Genomic DNA, 22,681 nt, shown 5'->3' with positions numbered 1-22,681 from the left:
CATCCAGATCATTGATAAAGTTGTTGACCAGAACTGGTCCTACAGTGAATTCCTGAGAAACACCACTGGTGATTGCTCACCAGGCAGATGTAGCCCCACAAACTAAAACCCCTAAAGTTCTGACATTCAGCTGGTTTTCCATCCACTGTGAACCTGATCATCACAACAGCTTGTCCAGAAGAACACTTTGAGAGACAGCATCAAAAATCTTACCAAAATCATACTAAATATTACTAAATTCAAGAAAAGCCTTACCCACCACATCCCTTTCATCCACTAGGCAAGTAACCCTATTCTAGATGGGTGTCAAATTAATTAGGCATGACTTTCCTTTTATAATCCCACAATGACTATGCCTGGTGATTGCATTGTCCTTGAAATAACTTTTAATAGCACCCAGTTTGATTTGACAGCCATCCAGTCAAAACACTTGTCCTCCGGATTAATTCAGCAGTGTAGAATTACTGTGCATCCTTTTCCCTGTTGCTGCCTCTTACATGCCATATTGGATATTGCAGAGCTGCTCACAGGCTCTGGAAAGAAAGAATTTTTTTATCATTGCAGGCTTCCCAAAGCCCAGCGTGTACTTTACATTCTGAGATTTCTTTTTATCTTCTTGCAAATTTCCAAAGAAACCAAAGACACAAAACACTCACTGAAAGCATGAAAATACACTGTGAACAAGATGGAAATAAAGCAAATTATCATTTTATTAATAAGTATAATTATTGGTGACCTTTAAGATTATGTTAAAATAGTAATATTTCTTAGAGCCTATATGAGGCCCACAAAAGCTTTTACTTCAGGCTTTCAGTAACCACATTTGTCTTGGAGGAAAATGTTAATTCTTGTGCTTTCAGCAAATCTGTCGCCTTTCTTACCATTTCATTTAATGCTCATCATTAACAGCTGCTGTGTATAAATATTTACTCTATTTTGCTAGCATGGTATCCAAGAAAATGATGTCTTTGTGATAGTACATTCAGGTTTTATGTCCTTCCTCTCCCCCACTAAAAACTTTTGAAATTGCTGGCCAATTTCTCTGAAGGAGTAGAGGTCTTGGAAAATTCCTTAGCAAGGTCATGAAAACAGGCAGCTGGAGGGAGGACAAAGACTAACCAGACATGAAACTGAGCTCACTCAAGGCTCATGAGCAGAGAAAACCATACTGCGCTGTAACCACTATGTTTTACTTGTGTATTCCTCTCTTCATATTTTACTGGTGCCATATTAGCTCTAACAACCCATTGTCTCTTTCTCATTTAATATCCAAGGTCTACAAAAAAGTGAAAAGAGCAGGCTGAGCCCAGACAGACTTGGCTGGAGTCTTTGGAAGACATTTACACACACCCAAATTCAATCAAAATTTCATGGGTGAAACGTCCAAAAATCTCATCTCCAAAGGTGACATACTCCAGTGATTCACTAAGAAACTCTTTTGCTGTCTTTGTAATAACACAAGGGTTTTTGTACATTGGAGCAGAAACACCATAAGGAATCAGTATCTAAAAAAAAAAAATTATAACAACATTGTAATGCCATCTAATACTTACATAAGGTGCTCTGCAGAATCCCATAGCATCTGACATATTCTAACTGATGTTTGCAATGGATTAGGGCACTATATGGAATCAGTGATAGTACTATGGTGAAATAAGGAAACAAGCTGCATATAGAAGGAGACAAAAATATTGCAGTCACCCAGCAGTTCACTGAGGACAGCTGCACAACACAGATTTAGACATCTCAAACATTCTTGAAGAATTTGCTAAAATGAAGGCTAACATGGCAAGATGCAGCAACACCTGTATGATATTTCCCTTTGCCTTATACTCTGCTTGCAGTGGTTGTAGAAGTGCTTATAAAAGCCTAGACAGAATATGACCAAAACAAACAAAACAAACCATGAGCATAGGAAGCTCAGTGCTTTCAAAAGCTCAGTGCTTATGTCCTCAGAAATAAGTGTGAACATGTCCTTAGCACAAATGGCCTAGCATTGTACAATCTAAGGCCCAGGGCATTGGTGGGAAGCACAGAAATGAAGTTTTCAAGATACAGTTTCTGCTGGTGCACCTGGGCGAGGCTGACTCTCTGCACCAGGAAAGGTGGAACCTGGCACTGTCCTGAGCTGGACATGCAACAAGTGTTACTGCAGACTGCACTGGAAGCTTTGGCATTTTTATGAAAAAGTAGAGTCCCACTTATTCTAGCTATTGTTTCATGTGGCTCTGGATGATCCCTACTGTGCCAGTCGGACACTTGCACTTGTTGTTTCGTTTGCAATGAAAAGTGGAGCAAAATGAAACTCGTGCCTTCAGTATTTAGCTAGTAGCATAACCTACAGATAAATGTTTCAAAGTCAAGTATTTCTGAATTTGAAGGAAAGTTTTAGCTTCAATCTTTTAGATTTATTTAAGTTTTTCTCCACACCGTGAAGAGTATGCCCATACTAATTTTGCGCAAATGTTGAGTTTCTTTCAAGAGAGATTTTAGGAGTTAGATCTTTGAGAAATAGTCAAGACACCTGATGAGGTTGAATTGCTCCTCTGTAATGAAAAATATAAAAGTAAAGGAAAAAAAAGACTGTTTTCCCAACCCATCATTTGATAGTCTTAAAACTGTAAGACCAACACTGTCATGATATTGCATGATATAATGCTGACAAGAAAAATAATTTCCCTCCAGAGGACTAAAAAAAATGTTACAAATGAACTAACGAAAACAAACACCAAGCCAAAACAAAATAAACCCCAAAGTTAAAAGATACCTGAGAATGAAAAAAGACAAGTAGACAACATAACCCTACTAATGTACTATATAATTTGGAAATAATGTTAAGTAAACATTTTTAAGGATCTAAAATTGTCTGGTTTGAATGAAGTTCAAATTTTGAGCAATGAGGGATTTATATAAAAGGAGAAAAAGGAAATAGCAAACTATATATTCTTACCAAGAATAGCTCTTTTTCTTTTTTTTGGCCAATCTAAACTTTAGCTACATTTAAGAAAATATCATTAGAATTTTTCATTTGAAGGAAACCTGAGCTGATCAAGTTACTTTTGGAGTTTTACTCAAAATCATTCATTCCTCACTTTTGTGAGTTCATGGATTCAAATTCAGAGCAAAAATTTAGGTGAAATCTATGAAGTTAGGCAACTCACCAGTCACCTACCAGAAATTTTATTCTTGGTTCCATAAGCAAAACCTAGCACTTTTGTGCATCTACAATTTTAAATAAACTAGATAAATGAGCCTAGTAAAATTCATCACTTTCCAGAATGAAGACAAATTGTGAGCACTGGTATAATACTATTTAATCAAAGGCAAAATCATTCCAAGGATCAGACATACCCTGAGCTCACTTCATTTACAGTGTTTCACTCATTTTTGGTTGTCACGTATTGCTAATTTACATTACTTCATTATTTCAATGAAGCAATGCTATTTATAGTCTGATCATTTGTTATACTGACACAATGCTTTGATAAACACTTAATGGGGATTTCTTCATAAAGCAATGTGAAAGATTTACCTTAGTAGCTGAGTACGTTGTATATAATGGACAAGGGAAAGTACTCAAACCAGAGGACAGATTCAGAATTAGAACTTTCTGACTGAAATTTAATTTAAACAGTTACATTCTGTTCACACTTTACAGGATTATAGTAAAAGTATAGTAGTATATTTCTGCATGAGCAGAAAACAATTTTTTCCCCAGAAGGCATAGGTCTCCTATTATACTGTCAAATGTGCCTTCAAAAGACCCCCTTTTTACAGTTTAGTTTGGTCTAAACCAGAGAGGAGTAATGTCATAAGTGAAAATTGAATGCCTGCTGCAATCAGAACTATGGGGACATTGTACATGCAATTGTACAGACAAAAACGTCTGTCATCAGAGGAAAGATTTTATTCTCCTAAGTAATTGGCAGATCCCCTTTGCTCTTTAGCCAGCACATTCCTTTTCCTGCTCCATGGATCTGTTGGTTTAGCTGCCCCATTCACAACTCCCGTAACACATCACTGAAACCCAATGCATTTAGCAACAACAAGGAAAAACAAAACAAAACAAAATGAAAATTAAACAATAAGAAATATTTTTTTTTTGCCAAAACTAAAAGCATGTACTGGTCTCTAAAATGCAGTATTTAACAATATTTTCTAGAAAATCCACCCAAAAAGCCAAACTTCTAGTTTAAGGACCCCATGTCTAAAATACACATAGTACAAAAAGAGGACAGAGATCCTTAATCACACAGCTGAATTAATGTATCTGATTAGTAATATGGGTATTTCCAGAGCTTGAAAAGCATTATTCCAAGCCAAGCTACCACTCTTAGAAGAATAGATAATATATTCAAATGCTGTTTCTTGCTTTGTTAGGCCCATCACATCCTATTCTATTTCTGCCACACATTTTTAACTGGGGACAGATACATATTTTGTTTTCTGCTCTGTTCTACAATTGACTGACAATTTGTGGGAGTTCCTATACATATAATCATAGAGCAATAACAGAAGTAGAAGATATCTTACTGATTGGTAGACTGGGAAGTTCAGAAGTTAATGAAAAATCCTAGCTACCACTAAAGGCATTGAAGGTAGAAGCTTAACACAGTTAAAAGTTATATAAAAAATACCTTGCTTGCATCTGTTTCAAAACAATTTTTGTCAACTATATGACAAGTATTTTAAGAATTCTTTCAATTCCTCATCTTCCTGGCAGCATTTTTGAACTGATTTTATTTTAATAACAAGTTTTTTCACTTGATCAAGCTATATATATACAGCTCAAATAGCTAAAATATGGCACGTTCAACATTTTGGAAAATATTTTAGAAATGCTTGTGGCCTGAAAATCATCTGAGTTGTCGAAAAACTCCAAAGGTTAGCCTTCTAAGCAGTGAGAGAGTCTTAGGTTTATTCAAAGCTTTTCAACAGTTTCTGAATTTCATAATTCTTCAACATGGAATCATAACTGCAAGGAGAAAGTCAACTCCATGTTCTTTTTGCATTTTCACTTCTGCCTCAAGCTGGATCAGAAATTGCAGAAAATCAGGAAAATATATCATTTTTTTCCTGCAATCAGAAAGAGCTTTAGGATCTTTTTTAGTGCTAATTATTTTATTATTTTTTCTTTCTTATTTTAGCAATAGACTTAACCATGAATCTGATTTTTAAAGTGAAATTAGATGCATTTTTCAGATAAGAAATCAGCTTTTCTTCGCACTTTTGAAGGGTATTATTGATAGGGAGCCCAAGTACCAGGAAGAAGTCATACTAACACTATGAATTGTGTCAGGACAGCAGTGTGACCTAACTTGTAAAGGGCAGTAGTGAAAAGTAGTGCAAATTAATGGCACAGTTTAATTGAATACTTGTTATTTCCTGATTTTTTTCAGTAGTGTCATTGTGCTCAAGAGGATAGTAGGAGCAGTGTGGGGTTGACAAGGCTGAAAACACAGTCAGTCACATCAGCTTGGATGAAGAGAAATTTCCAAATAAACATGGGAAAAGGTCCTTCTTTTGCCGTGCTGAAAATCCCACTGACATCTGTGGGAGCCAGGATACCTGGACCTCAGGCATTACACTGCGAGAAATGGTGAACAGGATCTAGCAGGAATCCAGACAGGGAGGGGAAAGGAAATCCAAAAAGATTTAACGATTATTTGAACCTAACCATGAGGAATGCTGGTTAGGAGAATACTTTCTTCTCTGTAATTTGGAAAAAAGTGAATATTCGTGGAACACTGAAAAGGATGTGGTTGCAGCAGTGGGGTAAGCAATGCCCAGGCACTGCAAAAACAAAAGAGGTCGATTCTGAAATATAGGTAATGTGGGAAATGACAAAAAGAAAACCCTCCTGTATTCAGATCAAGAGGGTGCAGAATGGCATATATATATAGCATTCAGATATTGCAGATATTTCTGTTCTTTTGATACAGAACTAGAATATATCCTATATCCTGGGAGCAGAAATGTCACGAAGCTACTTACAGAATTTGCTTCCACTGACTGGTATTGCATGATTTATTATCTTAAGTCATTAAGCAGCAGTACAAATTTGGGATGTAAATTTTGAAAGCCAGAGAGGGACAAACATCTGCTGTTAATTTTCATGTCATTTTTAGAAAGACATGGAAGGCACGAAAGTCAAGGTTGAGATCTTCTGCTCATGTTCATGTTAACATGCTGCTTGCAAACAGCAGAGCAATACAAATCTTAATCAGAGTTGAAAAGCATGAAATACTAAATGTTCTTGGAGGGGAAGGAGCTGACCAAAATTAGCACTAAGGGGTAACAATACAGAATCAGGAGACAGATTCTGGAGTTTCTGTCCTGCATTGATACAAAAGCACGTTGGCAAAAGAAAATTGTGACCAAATAAAATGTACAGTGCTAAAATTCAAACTACAGATTTACCTGTCTTGAAAATTTTAATTCTGATGGAAATCTCCCTGCATACCAAAACAAAAATGATTTGTGAAATGTTTTAGGTGTTTCAGCTGTAGTGCAAGGATGTGTTTCAACTGAGAAATTGTGTTAAGAATTTTCCAGTCAGTTCTGATCAAAATATTTCACAGGTAATAGAAACAGGTGGGTTCCTTAAATTAACACTGACAGTCCTGCTGAAAATCACTGTCTGCTGATGAATTAAATTCTAATACATAGAAAACTAGTAATGTACTTTTTAATGAAATACATTAAAGCCCCAGAACAGATAGGAAGGTGTCACATATCTACCTGGAACAGAAATAATATTGCAGTTGACAAGGTCCAGCAGGAAGCAACAAAACAGTAAACTCGTCCTTAAACGAGAGTTTGACAGAAGCAGCCTGCCTGAGATTCTCTGATTTGGAAGAGAAGCTGACACAAAAACTGAATGAATCCTGAGAGAGGTGCTAGGAAGATACACACTTAGAAATTCTGGCCTTTTCATTGCAAGTGATATAGAGGCAAATAACAATAAGGCAATGGAGTACTTGATCACATCCTAATCCTGTCTCTCAGTTCAACCACTGTAAATTAATTCCTCCACAAAGTAAACAGCACTTAAATGAGGTTTCTTTTTTCTCTCTTTTTCCTTTTCTTTTTTAAAATTTGTTTGTTTGTTTATTTTCACATATTTAAGCAATATGTCTCAAAGGAGCTAAGTTTTAATAACGCTAACAAGAACCCAATATTTTCAGCTGTGGCTGTGAATGGACTGGGCCCCATTACACTACAAGCCAGCAGGGAGTCAGGGGGTCTGCTAATCCCTGTTCCAACCAGGCCAGCTGCACTGTCCCCTCTATCACTGGATGCTTCCTGCAGTTTAGCTGAAAACTACCATTCTTCTTCTCTTTCAAGCTCTTCCAAGCATTAAACCCAAATCAAAATATGCTTTTTCAGGCCCAGCTCGTTTCCAACCCAATTGAACAGTTAATGCTTGTAGCAGGGGCAAAATCTGTGCCTTGTTCAATGAATTACCATCCCTCATTGTTACATTTGAAGATGAAATCTACAGAATAATCCTAATTCTTCTATGTTTGGTCCATTAAGGAAATGGCATGGAAGAGAATTGTGAAGCATTCCAACATTGCTAACTAGTCAGGGAAAATACAATGTTAAGAATCAAATCTAGACAAAGTGCATAGTTCATCTAATTAAACAAAGTGCTTCTCTTCAAGACTCACAAGATTGTGAGCTAGGTGTGAGGAGAAACACTGTTTAGCATTAAGTTTTGTTTTCACTGAGGTCACTGATACTGAGGGAACAGAAAAACAGACCGTTGCTAAAGCTGTTTGTGTATTGTTGCTGTTGTTTCATTTCTTTCACTATTAAAAGGACGACTTTCTTAAAAATACAAAAAACCTTCCAAAACCCCATCTTTTCACTGTTGCTTCATGAGTCATACCAGATAATGAGCCACAGACTCATTATGCATATTTGATTTTAAGCATTGGCTAACAAGTTGTTACAACACATCATTTATACAATGTCTGTTAAATACACCACAGCCATAAAATACTTGTCAATTAACAGACCTTAATGACTGACCCAGAACAGCAGTATCCAAGTCCTTCAGATCTTTTTCAATGTTCTTGTACACTGAATTTTTAGTGAAATCAGCTTGTATAACCTTCACCTTTTGATCTGTGGCCAGCTCTGTAACTAAAGAAATACCCAAAACCAAAGACCAACCAGCCAAGAAAACCTCAGTTCGCATCTACAGAGAAAGAGAGGGAGCTGTAATAAGTAATGAGAGAAACGACCAGATGTCTTGCTAAGTAATGTCCATCATACATCAAGCAATTGTTTCAACATTCTTACTCTTAGGAATAATACAACACAAGCATAACACTCACTCTACCCAGCTGTTTTCAGGAAAATGGCCTGGCAAATATAGGAAGGATTCAATCAATGGAATTTTTCTTACATGACCTAAACAACATTAGGTCTTGTAAGAAGACCTTTAGTCCTTCAGTAAGGTAAAACAAAACAAATTCAGAAATAAGACACACAGGACTTCTTCCCCTTGTTATCATAATATTTATAGTTGAACACTGTCAGCATACATTAAACAAATGAATGTGGATGCCAGATCCCCTACACAAGCACAGCTTTGCAGAACAGTTTGAAATAATTTTGATGGATAAGATAAGCATTTTAACAAGTGGAACTTATCTTTTTACACAAGACGAGGGGTAAACAAGGATGGATGGGATGCAGCACTTTTTGTTTTATTTTTTAAAAATTCCTTGCCTATTGTAACATTTGCCCTCTCATAGTCTGAACCTTTCTTGGGATTTTGCAGCACTGAAAGGCATTTTAGGGAGGCTATAGCTTAAATTTTACAAGGTCAATTAGAAGGGAAAGGGAAATGTGTGTGATTTTTCCAATGTCATTTCTATGCAGGAGGGGAGCCCAGCTGTACATTGCCATTTTTTTCAGGAGTTGATTTATTGCTGTTCATATTTTCAATGTAGTTTCATGAGGAAAAGAAGTAGAAACTCTTATTTACTCATTTTTAAAGGCAAGACTCTCCTTTAAAAGGGCTCAATAAGGTCTCCTCTAACTAGATGTTCACATTGTAAATTTTTGCTACTAAACCCGCTTTCAAGTTTTATGGGCAACCTGAAATCCAGATGAAGTTTGCTGAAAAAGTGACAGGCAAAGCTTGGAAATGTCAATAGAGTATCAGATTGCAGGCTCTCTGCAAGTGGCAGGAATTCACTGGCAAAAATTGTGCATGGCTTTTGGCAAAATGTCTCTTGCTGGCCTGTATTCTGATTTTATCATACAGAAGACAGAGAGCATTGCCTTGAATCAGAATCAGACTTGCTGAATTATCATCCAGAAATTTTGTTTCATCCATTGGTGCTCATTCATTAAGAAGAGGCCTTGTGCCAGCTCCTGTGGGAGAGCAAGGATGCAGAAAGATGGCTTTGGGTCCAGCAGATCAATTTGCAACAAATCAGAAGCTCTGTTTGAGTGGAGGATGAGATAAACTTGCTCCCTTCCAGTTGTTCCTCTTTACCCCTCAAAGCTCTTCGCAAACTGCAAGTTTTGACCACCTTACACTACTCAAGTAATGAAGTCTGAGGAAACAGCAAGCACACTGACTGCAGATCTGAAATCTGTGCTGCATCTTGTGTGCAGTTTTAGAGGGCATCTGTCTCCATGACAGAAGAAAGGAGGAAGGACTGCCCTTTTTCTTGCCCTTTTTCTAAGCTGCAGTTCTGTGTATGAAAGGGACAAAACATCCTTTGAACCTTCAACCTATAAAAGCAACTCTAGTGGCAAATGACCCTGTCATGGTCCCAGGCTGGGCGAATGGTGAAACTATAAATAAAAGGACATTGTGAGTGTAAATGCAGTGAGTGGGAAAGAACAGAGCAACAGCTGGAGGAGACACCTACAGTGACCTTCTGTTTGAAGAGCTCTATAAACAAAACGAGATGGTCTTAAAAAGTATAGTGATGTTGTGGCCATCCTTCTCGTGGGCAATCAGAAGGGCAGCCAAAACTAGACCAACATAAAAATGAGGATCAAACAAGCCATTTGGACTTTCTCTGCAACTCCTTGTCTGTACAGAACTGTATGGCTGCAACCAGCACTGTCAGCCAACAAACAAGTACTCCAGATGGCTTTCCTCCATCTCTTATAAGAATAAACCAATATATTAAAAAACAATAAAACTCTCATGCTGACAAATGAATTACCCAGGGATAGCTCTTCAGAAAATTATAGCAATTCTGCAAAGGAGAGAGCCAAAAAACAATTTCCAATGTTTCTTATGTCTCTCCCTCCCTATGACAGATTTATGATAGTCTTTGAAGATTCAAGCCATTACATCTCTGTTTAAAAGTCCTAAGTGTCCTAGAGTAAAAAGCCTAGCTTTTTAAACACCAGGACAGTTTATTGTCTTTTTTCTTCTTTAAAATTTTTTATTCTATTTTATTTTGAATCATGGAGTAAAAACTAATTTAAGGAAAATTAAAAGTGGAACCAACTTGGTTAGTTCAATGTGTTATAAGATGTATTTCTAAGACTTTTACATCTAACTTCTTCTGGCCTTAGACCACTTGGGAATCTGCTGTCAGATAGGATAATGTGCTGCTTTTTGAAATGTACCGAAAAGATAATAAATCAGAATGATGTATGAAGTTGTTTAGGATATACAGCATTTCAGAATCACTCCCCTCCTATTTAGATAGTTTAGAGAGTTACAAAAATGTTCTGAAAATCAATGTAGCAAAATGAATGCCCAAGATCTGATCTTGAAAGGCCTTCTTGAAGTACTACAGCAACATTTGAATATAAAGAGAGAAGCACTAAATCTTAGGTGGTGTTCATATTCAGTGAAAATTTACAGATAGAAGAGTAAATTGAGCAGTTTACCTTAAGGGACCAGCAAGACACAACAGACAGTTTTAAATGTCCTTTTCAGATGCAGAAAGGCTTGTGAGATGAGTTGTTTTATGCTAGTCAGTGAACTCACTATGTTACCTGCTTATTTCTTGGAGCAGGCAGGACAAGAGGCAGAGGACACAGCAGAGCAGATTGGAAACTCAGCCTATAGCAGGGAGGACAGCTGAATGAATTAGCATCTTCACAGGTCTTTGTGGGAGTAAGGTATATTTTGTCCTGGGCTGTGTGGTTTCCTTTTTTATTCACTACTTAATTCTATAGTAGCCAACATAATTTCTGTATAGTTTCCTGCATCACCAAATCCAAATTCATTAACTGTGTTCTCTGCTAATCTAAAGTGCTACAGCTGTATTTTTATTGTATCTGAGGATGACATACCTTATTTTTCATTTAAAAAATACTTGTTTCTACTAAAAAACCACAAAAACAAACAAACAAAAAACCAACAACAACAAAAAAAACCCCACAAACCAACCCCAAAACAACCAATCAGAACAAATAAAAAAATAAAATCAAACCCTACAAACCCCAACCACACTTGTGCTGAGGAATTTTGTATCTTGCAGAAGTGGATTATTTTGTTTGTTTGTTTATTTTGCTTTAACAACAGTATGGTAGAGATCCTTAACCTATAAATGGATCCTAAGGGAGTATTTTGCAAACAGGACCTAGCTCTGCCTGTACAGCTTGCTCAGGAAATGTAAGCAGAAGAAATGAAACAGGACTGCAGTTAGCAGCATTCCATAATTTCTAATCCCCTGGTATTGTGGCTTGATCAATGTTTCACAGCCACAGTACTGAATGTGTGAAATGAGCAGTATACCTGTGCTAGTGATTCTGTCTGCCCTCTGTAACACCTACTTTGGTATTTTTTATCTCATTTTAAAAGAGCTTTCCAGTCTGAATGAATGGAAATCTGGTTTTCAATTCCAGTGTGTCTTTGGAGAAATGTTTTTCTTACTGTGGATTTCTACCGGCTCCAGCTCTGAGTGCTGTTCTCAGGCACACCTGTGGCCCACAGAACTTGGAAAGCCAAACATTGAGATGTCTGTAATTACCCATAGTTTAGACTCCTTTAATTTATAGCACTCAGTATCCAAACAGATGTGGCAGTATAATTAGGCAAATAATACAATCAGTATGAAAATGGAGCAAGTCACTGTATTTCTCTCTCTTTCCTTTTGTTCATGCCATCTATCTGTTATTAAAATACTAATTTCCAACCTGACACAATAAATAACAAATGACTCACTCTGGACTTCAGCTAAAACCTGCTGAAAACAATTGAAACACTTCACTGGGATTTGTCACCTATTTCAGCAAGTTGTGGGAAAGGCTATGACCACAACCAGGTGGAACACCGTCTAAACCCCTTCAGTGTAGCCTGACTTGTGGGGTCACACAACACACCTCCCCACACCTTGGATTACATGGATAACACTGCTGCTGTCAGTGAAGCTTGGAGCTGTCACTGAGCAATTGAAAAGCCACAGATGTGTGCAGAAGGTGTAGGAGTGTTTGCAGGACAGGCAAGTCCTTCATTGCATGCTGCTACACAGTGCAGAGCAGTATGGCCTCAGTCAGGAAGGTGTCCAGTGGGTGGCCTTGTACTCAGTCAAAGTGTGGAAGAATTTACAGCTGTCCTCATCAGATACCCCTTTCTTTCCAAAGGAAAACAAGCCTATCCAGCCCCACCAAAAAAAAAAAAAAAAAAAAAAAAGAGAGAGGCATGTTGGATAGAAAATTTCTGGGTCCATTCCTTGCTTTTGGTAGCTGCAGGTTGAAAATTTGCAGACTTTTTCACCCAAGTCTGCCACATCCCAGACATATGTGCTGCTCTCTTAGTTAACTTCCCTGGACCTGATGATACTCTGCTGGACTCAGCTGCTAAGCCTTCTTAAGGGAAAGTCTTTCCAACTTGTATAGATATAGTCTTGGGTTGACACATACTTTTAAACATGTAAATCAAGGAGTCTGCTGGATAGAAACCATGTATAGAAAAAGAGACAGTGGAAAGAATGATTTTCATTCTAGCAATCTGTAAAGTTAATGGAGGATAAAAACTCATTTGACTCCTAAATAAATTCTAACTGTCAATCTTAAAGTATTTATACAAGACATTCACCAGGATTAATGGTTAATTTCCTTTGAAGAAAAGAAAGGGAACATTAATTCTAAAGGCACTCTATTTAACTGTTTCATCAAGAGCCAAATGTAATTTGAAAGCCTTAAAAACCAACCAACCAACCCACCAACCAACCAAAAAACAACCTGGTACTTTGATTTTGTTTTTAGTCCTCCTCTGCTCTGTTCCAAGAACTACTTTAAAGGTAACCTATTTATCTGTATTTACAGATTTTTAAGGGCAGATAAAGGCAGTAAAGAACACACATTCACTTTTTTTTTAGCCCATTACACTCTTTGAAAGTAAGCATATATTTTTAGAGTGATCCATGTCTAGAAGAGCTCAAGGGACAGAGTAATATAAAGATGTTCTTAGTATTGGAGAAATACTTGGAGGTACAGCTGTAGCAATATCCAGCTGCCTGCTGTGCTAGATAACAAGGGAAAAGACTTGCAGTTCCCTGTGAAGCCAGCCTGGTAAATGGCAGGATAATTTTGAGACAAATGCTTACCAAATTCATTTTTTCAAAAGTTTTCCTTATCATCACTATAGTTAATTCACCTCTTGCCAGGTACGAGAGAGGAATATAAAATTGTTAAGAAATAGTAAGACAACAAGGATCTTTCCATTTTTTACAGTTTTGCAAAAACAGTAATAATGAATTTTGAAATTGTTTTCATTCACCTGTCACTTGCCTAATGGATAAACAACAGAAGTTAAAATCAGGCCAAAAAATAATCAGTCTTCTAGAGACTTCCAGAATATTTCCTTCAATGCATAATTTTGGACCTTTACAAGAAAAATATACTAGACAACAATCAAATCCCAATAATATGAAAAAATAAAAATAATTTGAGCCAAATTCAAATAAATGAAAGTCTGCAGGGAGTGAAAATCACATGGAATTTCTCAGAAACACAGTTTTAGTTTTAGTTTTAGTTTTAGTTTTCGTTTTCGTTTTAGTTTTAGTTTTAGTTTTAGTTTTAGTTTTAGTTCTATTTGGGAGCCTAGTGATGTTGCTGGCTTTCCAGTCATTTCGTAGCATCACCTTCCATCATCATTTTTTTTTCCTGAGGAAGTACATTAAGCCTATTGAATTGAAGGCCCAACAGCTAGAAAAGATTTGGACTTTAATAATTTTCACTGAATATAAATTAGATCTGATGCAGGTTTGATGGATAAATTTTAACTGGTTTTTCTTATTTTTTAATTAGATGCAAATTTAAAAGAACTAGATATTAAAAAATCAAAGGAAAAAAAGGTGAATTATAGACATAAACACTCAAAATAGAGTCACAAAAATGTACATCCACAAAGACATTTGCAATAGCTGGAATTCTATAGCTGCAAACACTATTTAATGAAATGATCCATTTATGGTCAGTTTCATGTAACCATGTGAAGAACAAACATAGAATGGTTTTCTCCTGATTTTCTGAGGCCCCCCATTGCCATCAGATTTTTAGGCAAAGTCAGAGAAAGGGCCATGGCCCCATTTTTTGAAATGAAGTTATTAACAATTGTCAGCTGAGCTGAGTTTATAAAGAAAGATAAAATAAAACTAGAAAAAATGCCTGCGAGAGAAAGGAGAAAAAGAGCTAAATTAGCCATCACAAAACATAAAGTTTGTATCATCTGAAAGAACTTTCTGATTTGCTTAGAAGAAGAAATGACTGCCAAAGACCACACACTGAAGGTCTATTCATTTCTATGGCTGACTCACTGCAACACTTTCTTCTTAAACTATTTGAGGAAACAGTTTGTCCTGTTGGGTTCTCATGAGGCAATGCAGAGAATGTTAAGAAATAAGGACCTTTGCTCAAAAATTTTCTCCATCAAGAGTACAAGAGGATATTGCCCTGCTGAAGGCATCAGCCACAACCATTTGCATTTTCAGTCTTTCTCACAATTCTGTATTGTGTAGATCCTCTAACATAATTGATCAGGGCTCCAAAGGCACCTGCACAGACTGGGGTGCTTTGGGTTTCAGAAGTCTGTTTTAAGTACTCCACTTGAAGCTCTCAAGTAGAGGAATATAATTGCCTACACATTGGTAGATTTTCCATTGTCTGTAAGGAATTTGACTCAAGGCATTTTCAGTCAGAGATATGGTCTCTGTTTCCATGGTCCTTCCAGTTGCTCCCTTCTGTCATTTAGGGGTGTTTGCACAGGGATTGTTTAGACTTTTGAATCTTCAGACCCAAGACAAATTGCCAGCCATGTAATACACAAAATAAAAAAAGTTCTGCTTCACTGGGTTTCTCAGTATCATACATTTTTCACTGTATGTCATTTGATAGAAAACCCTGTCCTAAAACCTAACTATAAAATGATTCTTACTGCTAAGGTTGCATTGTATTTCACCTAAAAGCACATATTTAGAGCAACCTTATGAAAGTGTTACCTATCAGGTAAGAGGAACCTCTCTTGTTGCTGTCCACCAGGCTAACCAGAAGTCAAGGCAAAGGAAGTCTCTAGTCTCTTTTGATTAGTCTCTGACTAGTCTCTTTTGCTTCCTCATCCACATAGAAAATGTGTATCCTTTCCAGAAACAGGTTTCTGTTCTGGAAGGTTTTGTAGAACACTGTAATTACCATGAGATACAAACAGACCCTCGAGCAAACAAAACTAATTTTGCTTAATATTGCAAATGATGGTAACTTTTAGTGTTGATGTCTTTAGCACAAAGAATTTTCCTCATATACAAAGGCTTTGATGTTAAAGGATGGTGTTTCCCTTCTCAGTAAAGAATTAGCACTGGCTCCCAGCCAGTGTGTAATGGGAAGCTGCATATGTTAGGAAATCCTGACTCCCAGTGGCAAAGGACTAAAATGCTTCTGAGACTCAGTCTGCCTAAATGTAAGAACATTATTAACAACACCAGCCACAAAGAATCATGACAACTAAGCATTTAGAAATAGGGCTAATGATAAAGAAAATTCAAGCCCACTGGGATCTCAAAAATGCATGATTAAAAGTTCAAACCTACATTAAACAAGTATTGCATCCCTCTGCATTTTCTAGCATGTGTTTACAGCTCAGTCTGAATTGATTTTTTAAACAATAAAGCTTTGTGAAAGGCGAGATAGGTTTAAATTCAAACCATGACTGCTTCTGCACGTGACTGCTACATTTACCTTGAGAAATTCCTTATATTCTACATGGGTTAGTAGATGTAATAATTAAAAATCCTTATTAATGCTTTGTGGAATCTGTAGTTGCCTACAGTAATCTTCAACTTCCTAGAGAAGAGACTCTTCCCTAGGACTGATATGATCCATGTTTCACCTTTTGTCTTTCTTTAACTGGGATTCAGAACTGTAGGGTCCCTACAAATCAAAAAGTCATTCATTCTGATTCAAATATTTCAACTCTGGTTTTGTTCCAGCAGACCAGAACTGAGATGACAGAGCAGGATGATCTAGCAATTTTTCTGCTAGCTCTGCATGATCTGTGCAATGCAAGGACAATAGCAGTATTTCCAGGAATAAATCCAAGATCAAGTGGAGAAAATAGAATACTTTGCAACCAGGACAGGAAAATTCAGATCATATTTAACAGGTATTATACTGCTGGTAATACTACCCAGAATTTCAGGACAAGAAACAAATATTTAAGATTTAAGGAGCTGTTAAATTAGGAAATGAATTAATTTTAAATGAATATGGTCTGTCTCAAAATGGTATGCTGAAACACTGATTGAACACAAGCACTGGCCTAACTTATAAGAGAATGATGAACTATTAACAGTAGCAAGAATGGCGACCACATGAGGCAAAACACACCCTGCTTATGCCCTGACATCACATGAGAAGGGTGAAGAGGCCAAGCCATAAATCTCAGAGTATGCTATGGCCTTGTCTATAAACCCAGTATGTCTGAGGTGCTACGTCAGTAACAGGTGGTAAAGCACATCTGTAGTTACTATACCACAAAAGCAGAACAAACAATACTACATCAGTACCTGAAATGCTAGTCCTTGAGTAGAGATGTGGCAGACTAGCAGCAGACTCACAGATGACTTACTTTTCTTTCTTCTTGGAAGTCTGGTGAGTTTCAACCCTACCAGCCCCAGAACTCATGGACCAAGTGTAACAGAAGCCTGGCTTTTCAAATACATACAGCAAACTAGATCCAAAATTCCAGTACTCTGACATCACAGCAATCTTTTAAAAGGTCAGGGTCTTCATCTTCAAGAAGGTCAGTCATTCAAAACAACTGATCTAATCAAAATACCTGTAGAGCCTTCAGGGAAGCCTGGATAATCATTCAGAAGAGGATAAACTTGAGTTCCACATTTGCCTCTCAAACAAGCTTGTGAAACAAAAGGTCTGTGTCCTGGCATCAACAATGTAGTGTTCTGAGACCTCACGGCTGCCAGGTTCTTCATACAGCCCCACGCAGCTTTTGAGCTTAAGAGACTTTGTGGAGTCCTGTATCTAGGCATAAACCCTGGAAATAGGAGTATGGAACCTGTAGATACTGTAATCTGTCTCTGGACCTCTGCCTGCTGAGTTTTATCCAATGAACCACTCACTGGGAGCTCTACATAAAACTAAACACGGGAAACCTCATTCCACCAGCCTTCCAAAGCACAAAACCAGCTCTCCTAAGAATCCTGTAGCATATGCTACAAAGTGTGGAGTCCTTAAATTAGTTGTGTCCCAGGCCTGAGCTGAGGGCATCAGAAAGAAATTCATCACTTGACATCAGAACTCAAACTCTATAAGACTGTGTCCATCATACAAGTCTTGCCTTCACATCAGCACATAATGCCAGAGGAACTTACACCAGAAGAATATCAGAGAATTTTGCATCCTGACATCAGAGCAGCAAGACAGCAGTGCTGAGCCAGAGCCTCTGAAGACACACAAATATTAAAACAGCAGGATCAGATTTTATTTATCTACAAGCCACACACAAGTGTGTGCTTCTACTTCAGCCAGCAAGGTGATGCGCCAAACTATGAGTCCATGTGGTGTGGGCTTGGGATCTATCCCACCGAGCAGTAGCTGAGCCAAAGGGACCACCTGGAGAGGATGGTACGTCTCAGCATGGAGAAAGATGACTTCCAGTCATCCCACAAATGCCAAAAATAATGAACAAATGTTCCACAGAATCTATCCAGCTCTAGCCAAGTTTAAAAAAAGGACAGCAGTGGGTTTACTTTTTCTTATGGCATAATGCAGCCATTCACATGTTATAGCTGGCCATTTAATGGGATTTATTCTTGCATAACCCATACAGCTCAAACAAAGCAGAACAATGACAAGCTCCAATCTAGACATTCACAGGTTCTTGCGGCCTTCGCATGGATAAAATATCACACAGAAAATTAGTTCCGCTTCATAAACAGAGGACTTCACCCAGAGACATGATAAAAATGTTTGATACCTGCTCCCCCTGTATTGATCCCACCCCATTCCCCTTGACCTACATATTCATCAGACCCATCCCATTTACTAATTAATACTGTAACTTAGTGAGTAGACAGGAAATAGCATTTTCCCGTCTCTCACATGGGTTTTTTTCACAACTATGCCAAACATTAAACTCTAATACCTGGTATTTGTCTCTAATACCTGTTATTTGTCTTTGAGTGTTCTACATTCAATGCTCTTTCAAAAGTAGTTATTGTATTGCCATTCCCAACAATGGCAGTCATAATGGCAGTCTAGGTGTTTAAACAATGCATAATGAAAATACTAGTGCAGAAACCTTCTAAATCAATTCAAAATTTTTTCTTTTCCTGTGAAATACATTTTATAATCTATGAGCAAAAAGCATCGCATCTAAGCTCTTGCATGTTACAGGATGTCCTTTGCCACCCAGTCACCTCAGCCCTGAAGACAGCAACTCTTGATTCATTGCTGTTTAGCTTCTAGAAAGGGAGGCACTTTAGAAAGAAGACACCAAGGAGAAAATATACTGCTCAGTCACAATCAATAATAGCAGGGCTGGTACAACACAATACAAGGCCAGCCTGCCCTCAGCGCTGACCATCATGGGTTAATGCAAAGTACTGCTGCAGTGACTCTGCACAGCAGCAGCTACAGGGACAGCACAAAGACCCTCTTCCTCCTGCAGCCTCCTAGAGCTCCTGATTCTAAATTAAACCATTTGGATTACTTATACTTTCCATAACTTGTAGTTTATATTAATTTATACAAGTTTCTCCCTTATTGGTTATTTCAGATAAAACTTTCAGTATGTGTTTGCAAGGCTACAAAATTACATTTTGTGTGTTAATACTGGACCAGCTCATTGCAGATTAGCTGTGAAACTGGGAGAAAAGGGACAATTTAGGAGACCTCCTTCTCTGGACAGACAATAGGCCCTCTTTTGAATCACCCATTTTAGTTCCCTGGTTTGATGAGACCACTGAGCTGCAAATGACCTTCCTCTGAAATGCACCACTGGTTTCCTTTCAGAATCTGATTAAAGCTATTCTGGTTATACATGAGAGAAAGATTAGGACCATGTTTGTCACAGTAACTTTGAATTCTAGAATAATTTTACTAATTTGAAGACACTGATGGAGGGATAGCAATTGCCATTTTGTTAAGGTAAAACGAAAGGTAGGCAATCTATTTTACCCAAAGGAATATGCTTTTCCAATCCCATCTCCTGCTCCTGTGACGACTGGAGAAAGAAAAAATGATACAGATTACTTTTGGATCTCTGAATTTCTGAATTGTTCAATCTTCATCATCTGCATTTCCTGAATTATACAACCTAAGTGTCTCAACTGAAGAATAGAACCAGTCTCCTAATATTTTTCCAATGCATCTCTTAGTTCATTCAGCACTTTTTGTCATTAAAGCAAATCTCTCCCCAAGGTAGTCCATGTGGTACAGGAGGTAGCTAATACTCTCATTTTCAGTGATGTCCATAAGCAACAAGTCAATTGCTGAAGAGCTGGCAGAATTTTCTTCCATGTATGTATTTTCACAAGTTCTGTTTTGCAAGCTTTGAATTTATATGCTGGTGGCAGAATGGTAGGAGATAAAGACCACCTGAAACTGATACAACAATTTCTCACACAAGACTTCTGTCTGTAAGGAAAGATCACATCAAACTTGCCACCACCTATAAAATGATCTTTCTTCAGAGCTGTACTATTCTGTTTACTTTTGGATTTAGTCTTACTATGAAAATAAACAAATCCTGGCATTTGTAAAGTACCCTGAACTTTAAACACTATGCATATAAATAAAAAGAGGAACTATAAAAATAAAAATTCTTAACACCTTAGAAATAGAGAAGAAATAACCAAAGCAGTTCCAAGGTAAACCTGGTAAGTTTTAGAGCAAATGAAAAACTAGTCAATATAAAAAAAATGTGGATTAAGGACTTTTGTGTCGACAGAGACACAGAAAGCAAAGTGGTTTTGAATGGTTAGGTGTTGCCAACAGAAGAACAATTATTCTCTGATTTCTCTGATTTCACAGGGAAATGAGATCCCAATAAAGGAGCGGTGGGTATTAAGTTTCCTAACAGACCTGTAGATGAAAAGTGAAGAGTCTGTTGAGAAACAAGCTTCCACATGCTGTGGGAACTCAGGACATCACTTCGGATGTCCAGAATTGCCGAGACAACCCTTGGGGGGCTCAGAAATCCTGGAATGTTGCCAGAAGCACCTGGTGGTTGGACTTTGACCCTGCAAGGGATGTGCCACCTGTTTGAGGACAAAAGAGTCACTTGGGAATGAATGGTGTAAGAATGAAGTATTTACAGGGTGAAAATATAGATTTTGGGATTTTGGTACAGGGGAGTTATGGAAACAAGATGGAGGAATCAGGACATGTCTTGTCCTTCTTCTTTCCTCTTCTTGTCATCCATTTTCTGTGGTGATGTTGGCACTTTGGGATTGGTCCTTGGTGAAGGTGCACTTGCTAATATGGATGAAAGGTATTGGGAAATAAAGGTAAATATGATGTATGTAGTCTTTAGTATAAAAATAGACGACTGCCCAGTGGGAGGGCAGAGTGCCCTTGGCTGCCTTGCTGGTCAGACCTCTGTCGGGCTGAAAGAAAATTTTGTAGGCAAGAAATAATAGACAATTCAAAAACTGAAAATCTGAAGAGTCCAGACTCGTCCTTTGAAGCGCGGGCTGTCCCAAGGCCATCCTACGCGTGACCGTGCAGAGACGAACAGCCAGAGCGGTCAACATGCCAAATTTAATTTCCATGATTTTCAGAATCTCATGTGCCACATGATAACACAAATTATCTGAGCCTTATGAATTTTACTGGGGCCAGAAGACTTTGTTTATAGAAACATAGCATAAAGGTTCACTGAAAGAAACAAGTCTTCCAACCTGAAGTGAAAAGAAAGATTCTACACAGCAAGTTCCACATGCTGTTCCTCATCTCATACACAGAAGGGAGGTCTTTGCCTCACTTAAGTCAAAATGAGACCTATGCACTGCCTTAGAAGTGTGTGGTATTCAGGCAGGTCTTCTACAGGAATGGATTTATTTTATTAATCCACTAGAAGATGTGGTAGTTAAACATATATTTAATAGTTAATTATATATTTGATTGATGTATTTTATATATTAATAATTTTGTATATTTTGTCCCATCAATTCTAATGCAGGAAGAAGGAATCAAACACAAGTATACTGTTCAGGTAATTTCTTAACAACAAGCTGCCTTCAGCAACACTGGCAGCCAAGGAACTCAGGAGCTGTTCATCCCTGCTTTATACTTATCATCTAATGAGCTTAAGAAACACATGAATAATCAATAGGAAGAAGCAGATGCTTGTTAAACTCTGTGTTATTCTACAAGAATGCACACTATCTTAGAAAACACTGCCAACTTGCAGCTTTTGAAGATTTTAGACTAAAGTAAATTTAGTTATTAATGGTATCATTAAGGATAGGTCAGCAATTTGGAAAAGAATACACTGGAACGACATCAGCAGGAACAAGAAAAGATGCTTTGAAGATTGGAGCACATATGCTAGACATAAACCAGCCGCTTCACAGACCAGAAAACTGAGGATCTGGGCAATGTGACTAAAATAAAAGCATTTGCAGCAGAGAGAAAACAGCAGAAGTAGCAACAGGGAAAGAATTCACAGCTGCACACCAGGGTGTGAACTGTTACCAGTCTGACCAGTTTTCTATTCTCCCCAAGTACACAAAACCTTCAAGTTCATAAACTCAAAGCTTTAGGAGAAAAGAAAAAGGAACCAAGCAAACCATACATATCAGAAACTGTGTTTCATTCTGAAGGAACAGGGTAGAAAAAATACAAGGAAAACCATTCCTGATTAGTTATGTAACAATCCACCACCCAATTACAAGCAGAAAGTGAAGCAATTTCCTTTACCTGCCCATTCTCCCATTGACTGAAAGAAAATCTAAGGCAAAGAACTTCAGACATATGGAAAAGTCTCTCATGAATCTGATGCATTTTATCAGAGTACAGAAACAGATCAGAGCCCCAACAAGACTGAGTAGCTGATGCTGGAACACTTCCATGGTGAAAGAAGGTAGTGAGCTTGTATGAATAAGACACTCTCTACATGGAAAATGCCTCCTTCCAGCCCACTGTTAGACTCTGAGCCTTGGAAGAGAATTTAGAGGATGAATCAAGTCACATGATTTCACTTTCCAGGAAATGTCCAGGATAT

The 22,681-nt window shown here is 37.7% G+C and overlaps 2 protein-coding genes across 6 annotated transcripts in view; both read right to left on the bottom strand.

Moving 5' to 3' along the window:
* The window catches only part of SLC35D2 (solute carrier family 35 member D2), a 60,760-nt gene that overhangs the window by 12,856 nt on the left and 25,223 nt on the right, over nt 1–22,681 (bottom strand). The window lies entirely within an intron of this gene.
* HSD17B3 (hydroxysteroid 17-beta dehydrogenase 3) lies at nt 1,301–22,529 on the bottom strand. Its single transcript, XM_054287064.1, is given in 12 exon segments — nt 1,301–1,505; nt 1,806–1,858; nt 3,241–3,253; nt 3,533–3,614; nt 4,638–4,672; nt 6,734–6,776; nt 7,517–7,583; nt 8,038–8,151; nt 13,538–13,609; nt 19,634–19,678; nt 22,378–22,442; nt 22,444–22,529. Coding segments are annotated over 12 exon segments (840 nt in total). The 3' UTR covers nt 1,301–1,340.

The sequence above is a fragment of the Melozone crissalis genome, unplaced genomic scaffold (genome assembly GCF_028551555.1).
Source record: "Melozone crissalis strain CALT ecotype California unplaced genomic scaffold, PUWL_Pcris_2 ptg000005l_1, whole genome shotgun sequence".
Taxonomy (NCBI): Eukaryota; Metazoa; Chordata; class Aves; order Passeriformes; family Passerellidae; genus Melozone; species Melozone crissalis.
This window is presented reverse-complemented; position numbering and strand designations above follow the sequence as displayed.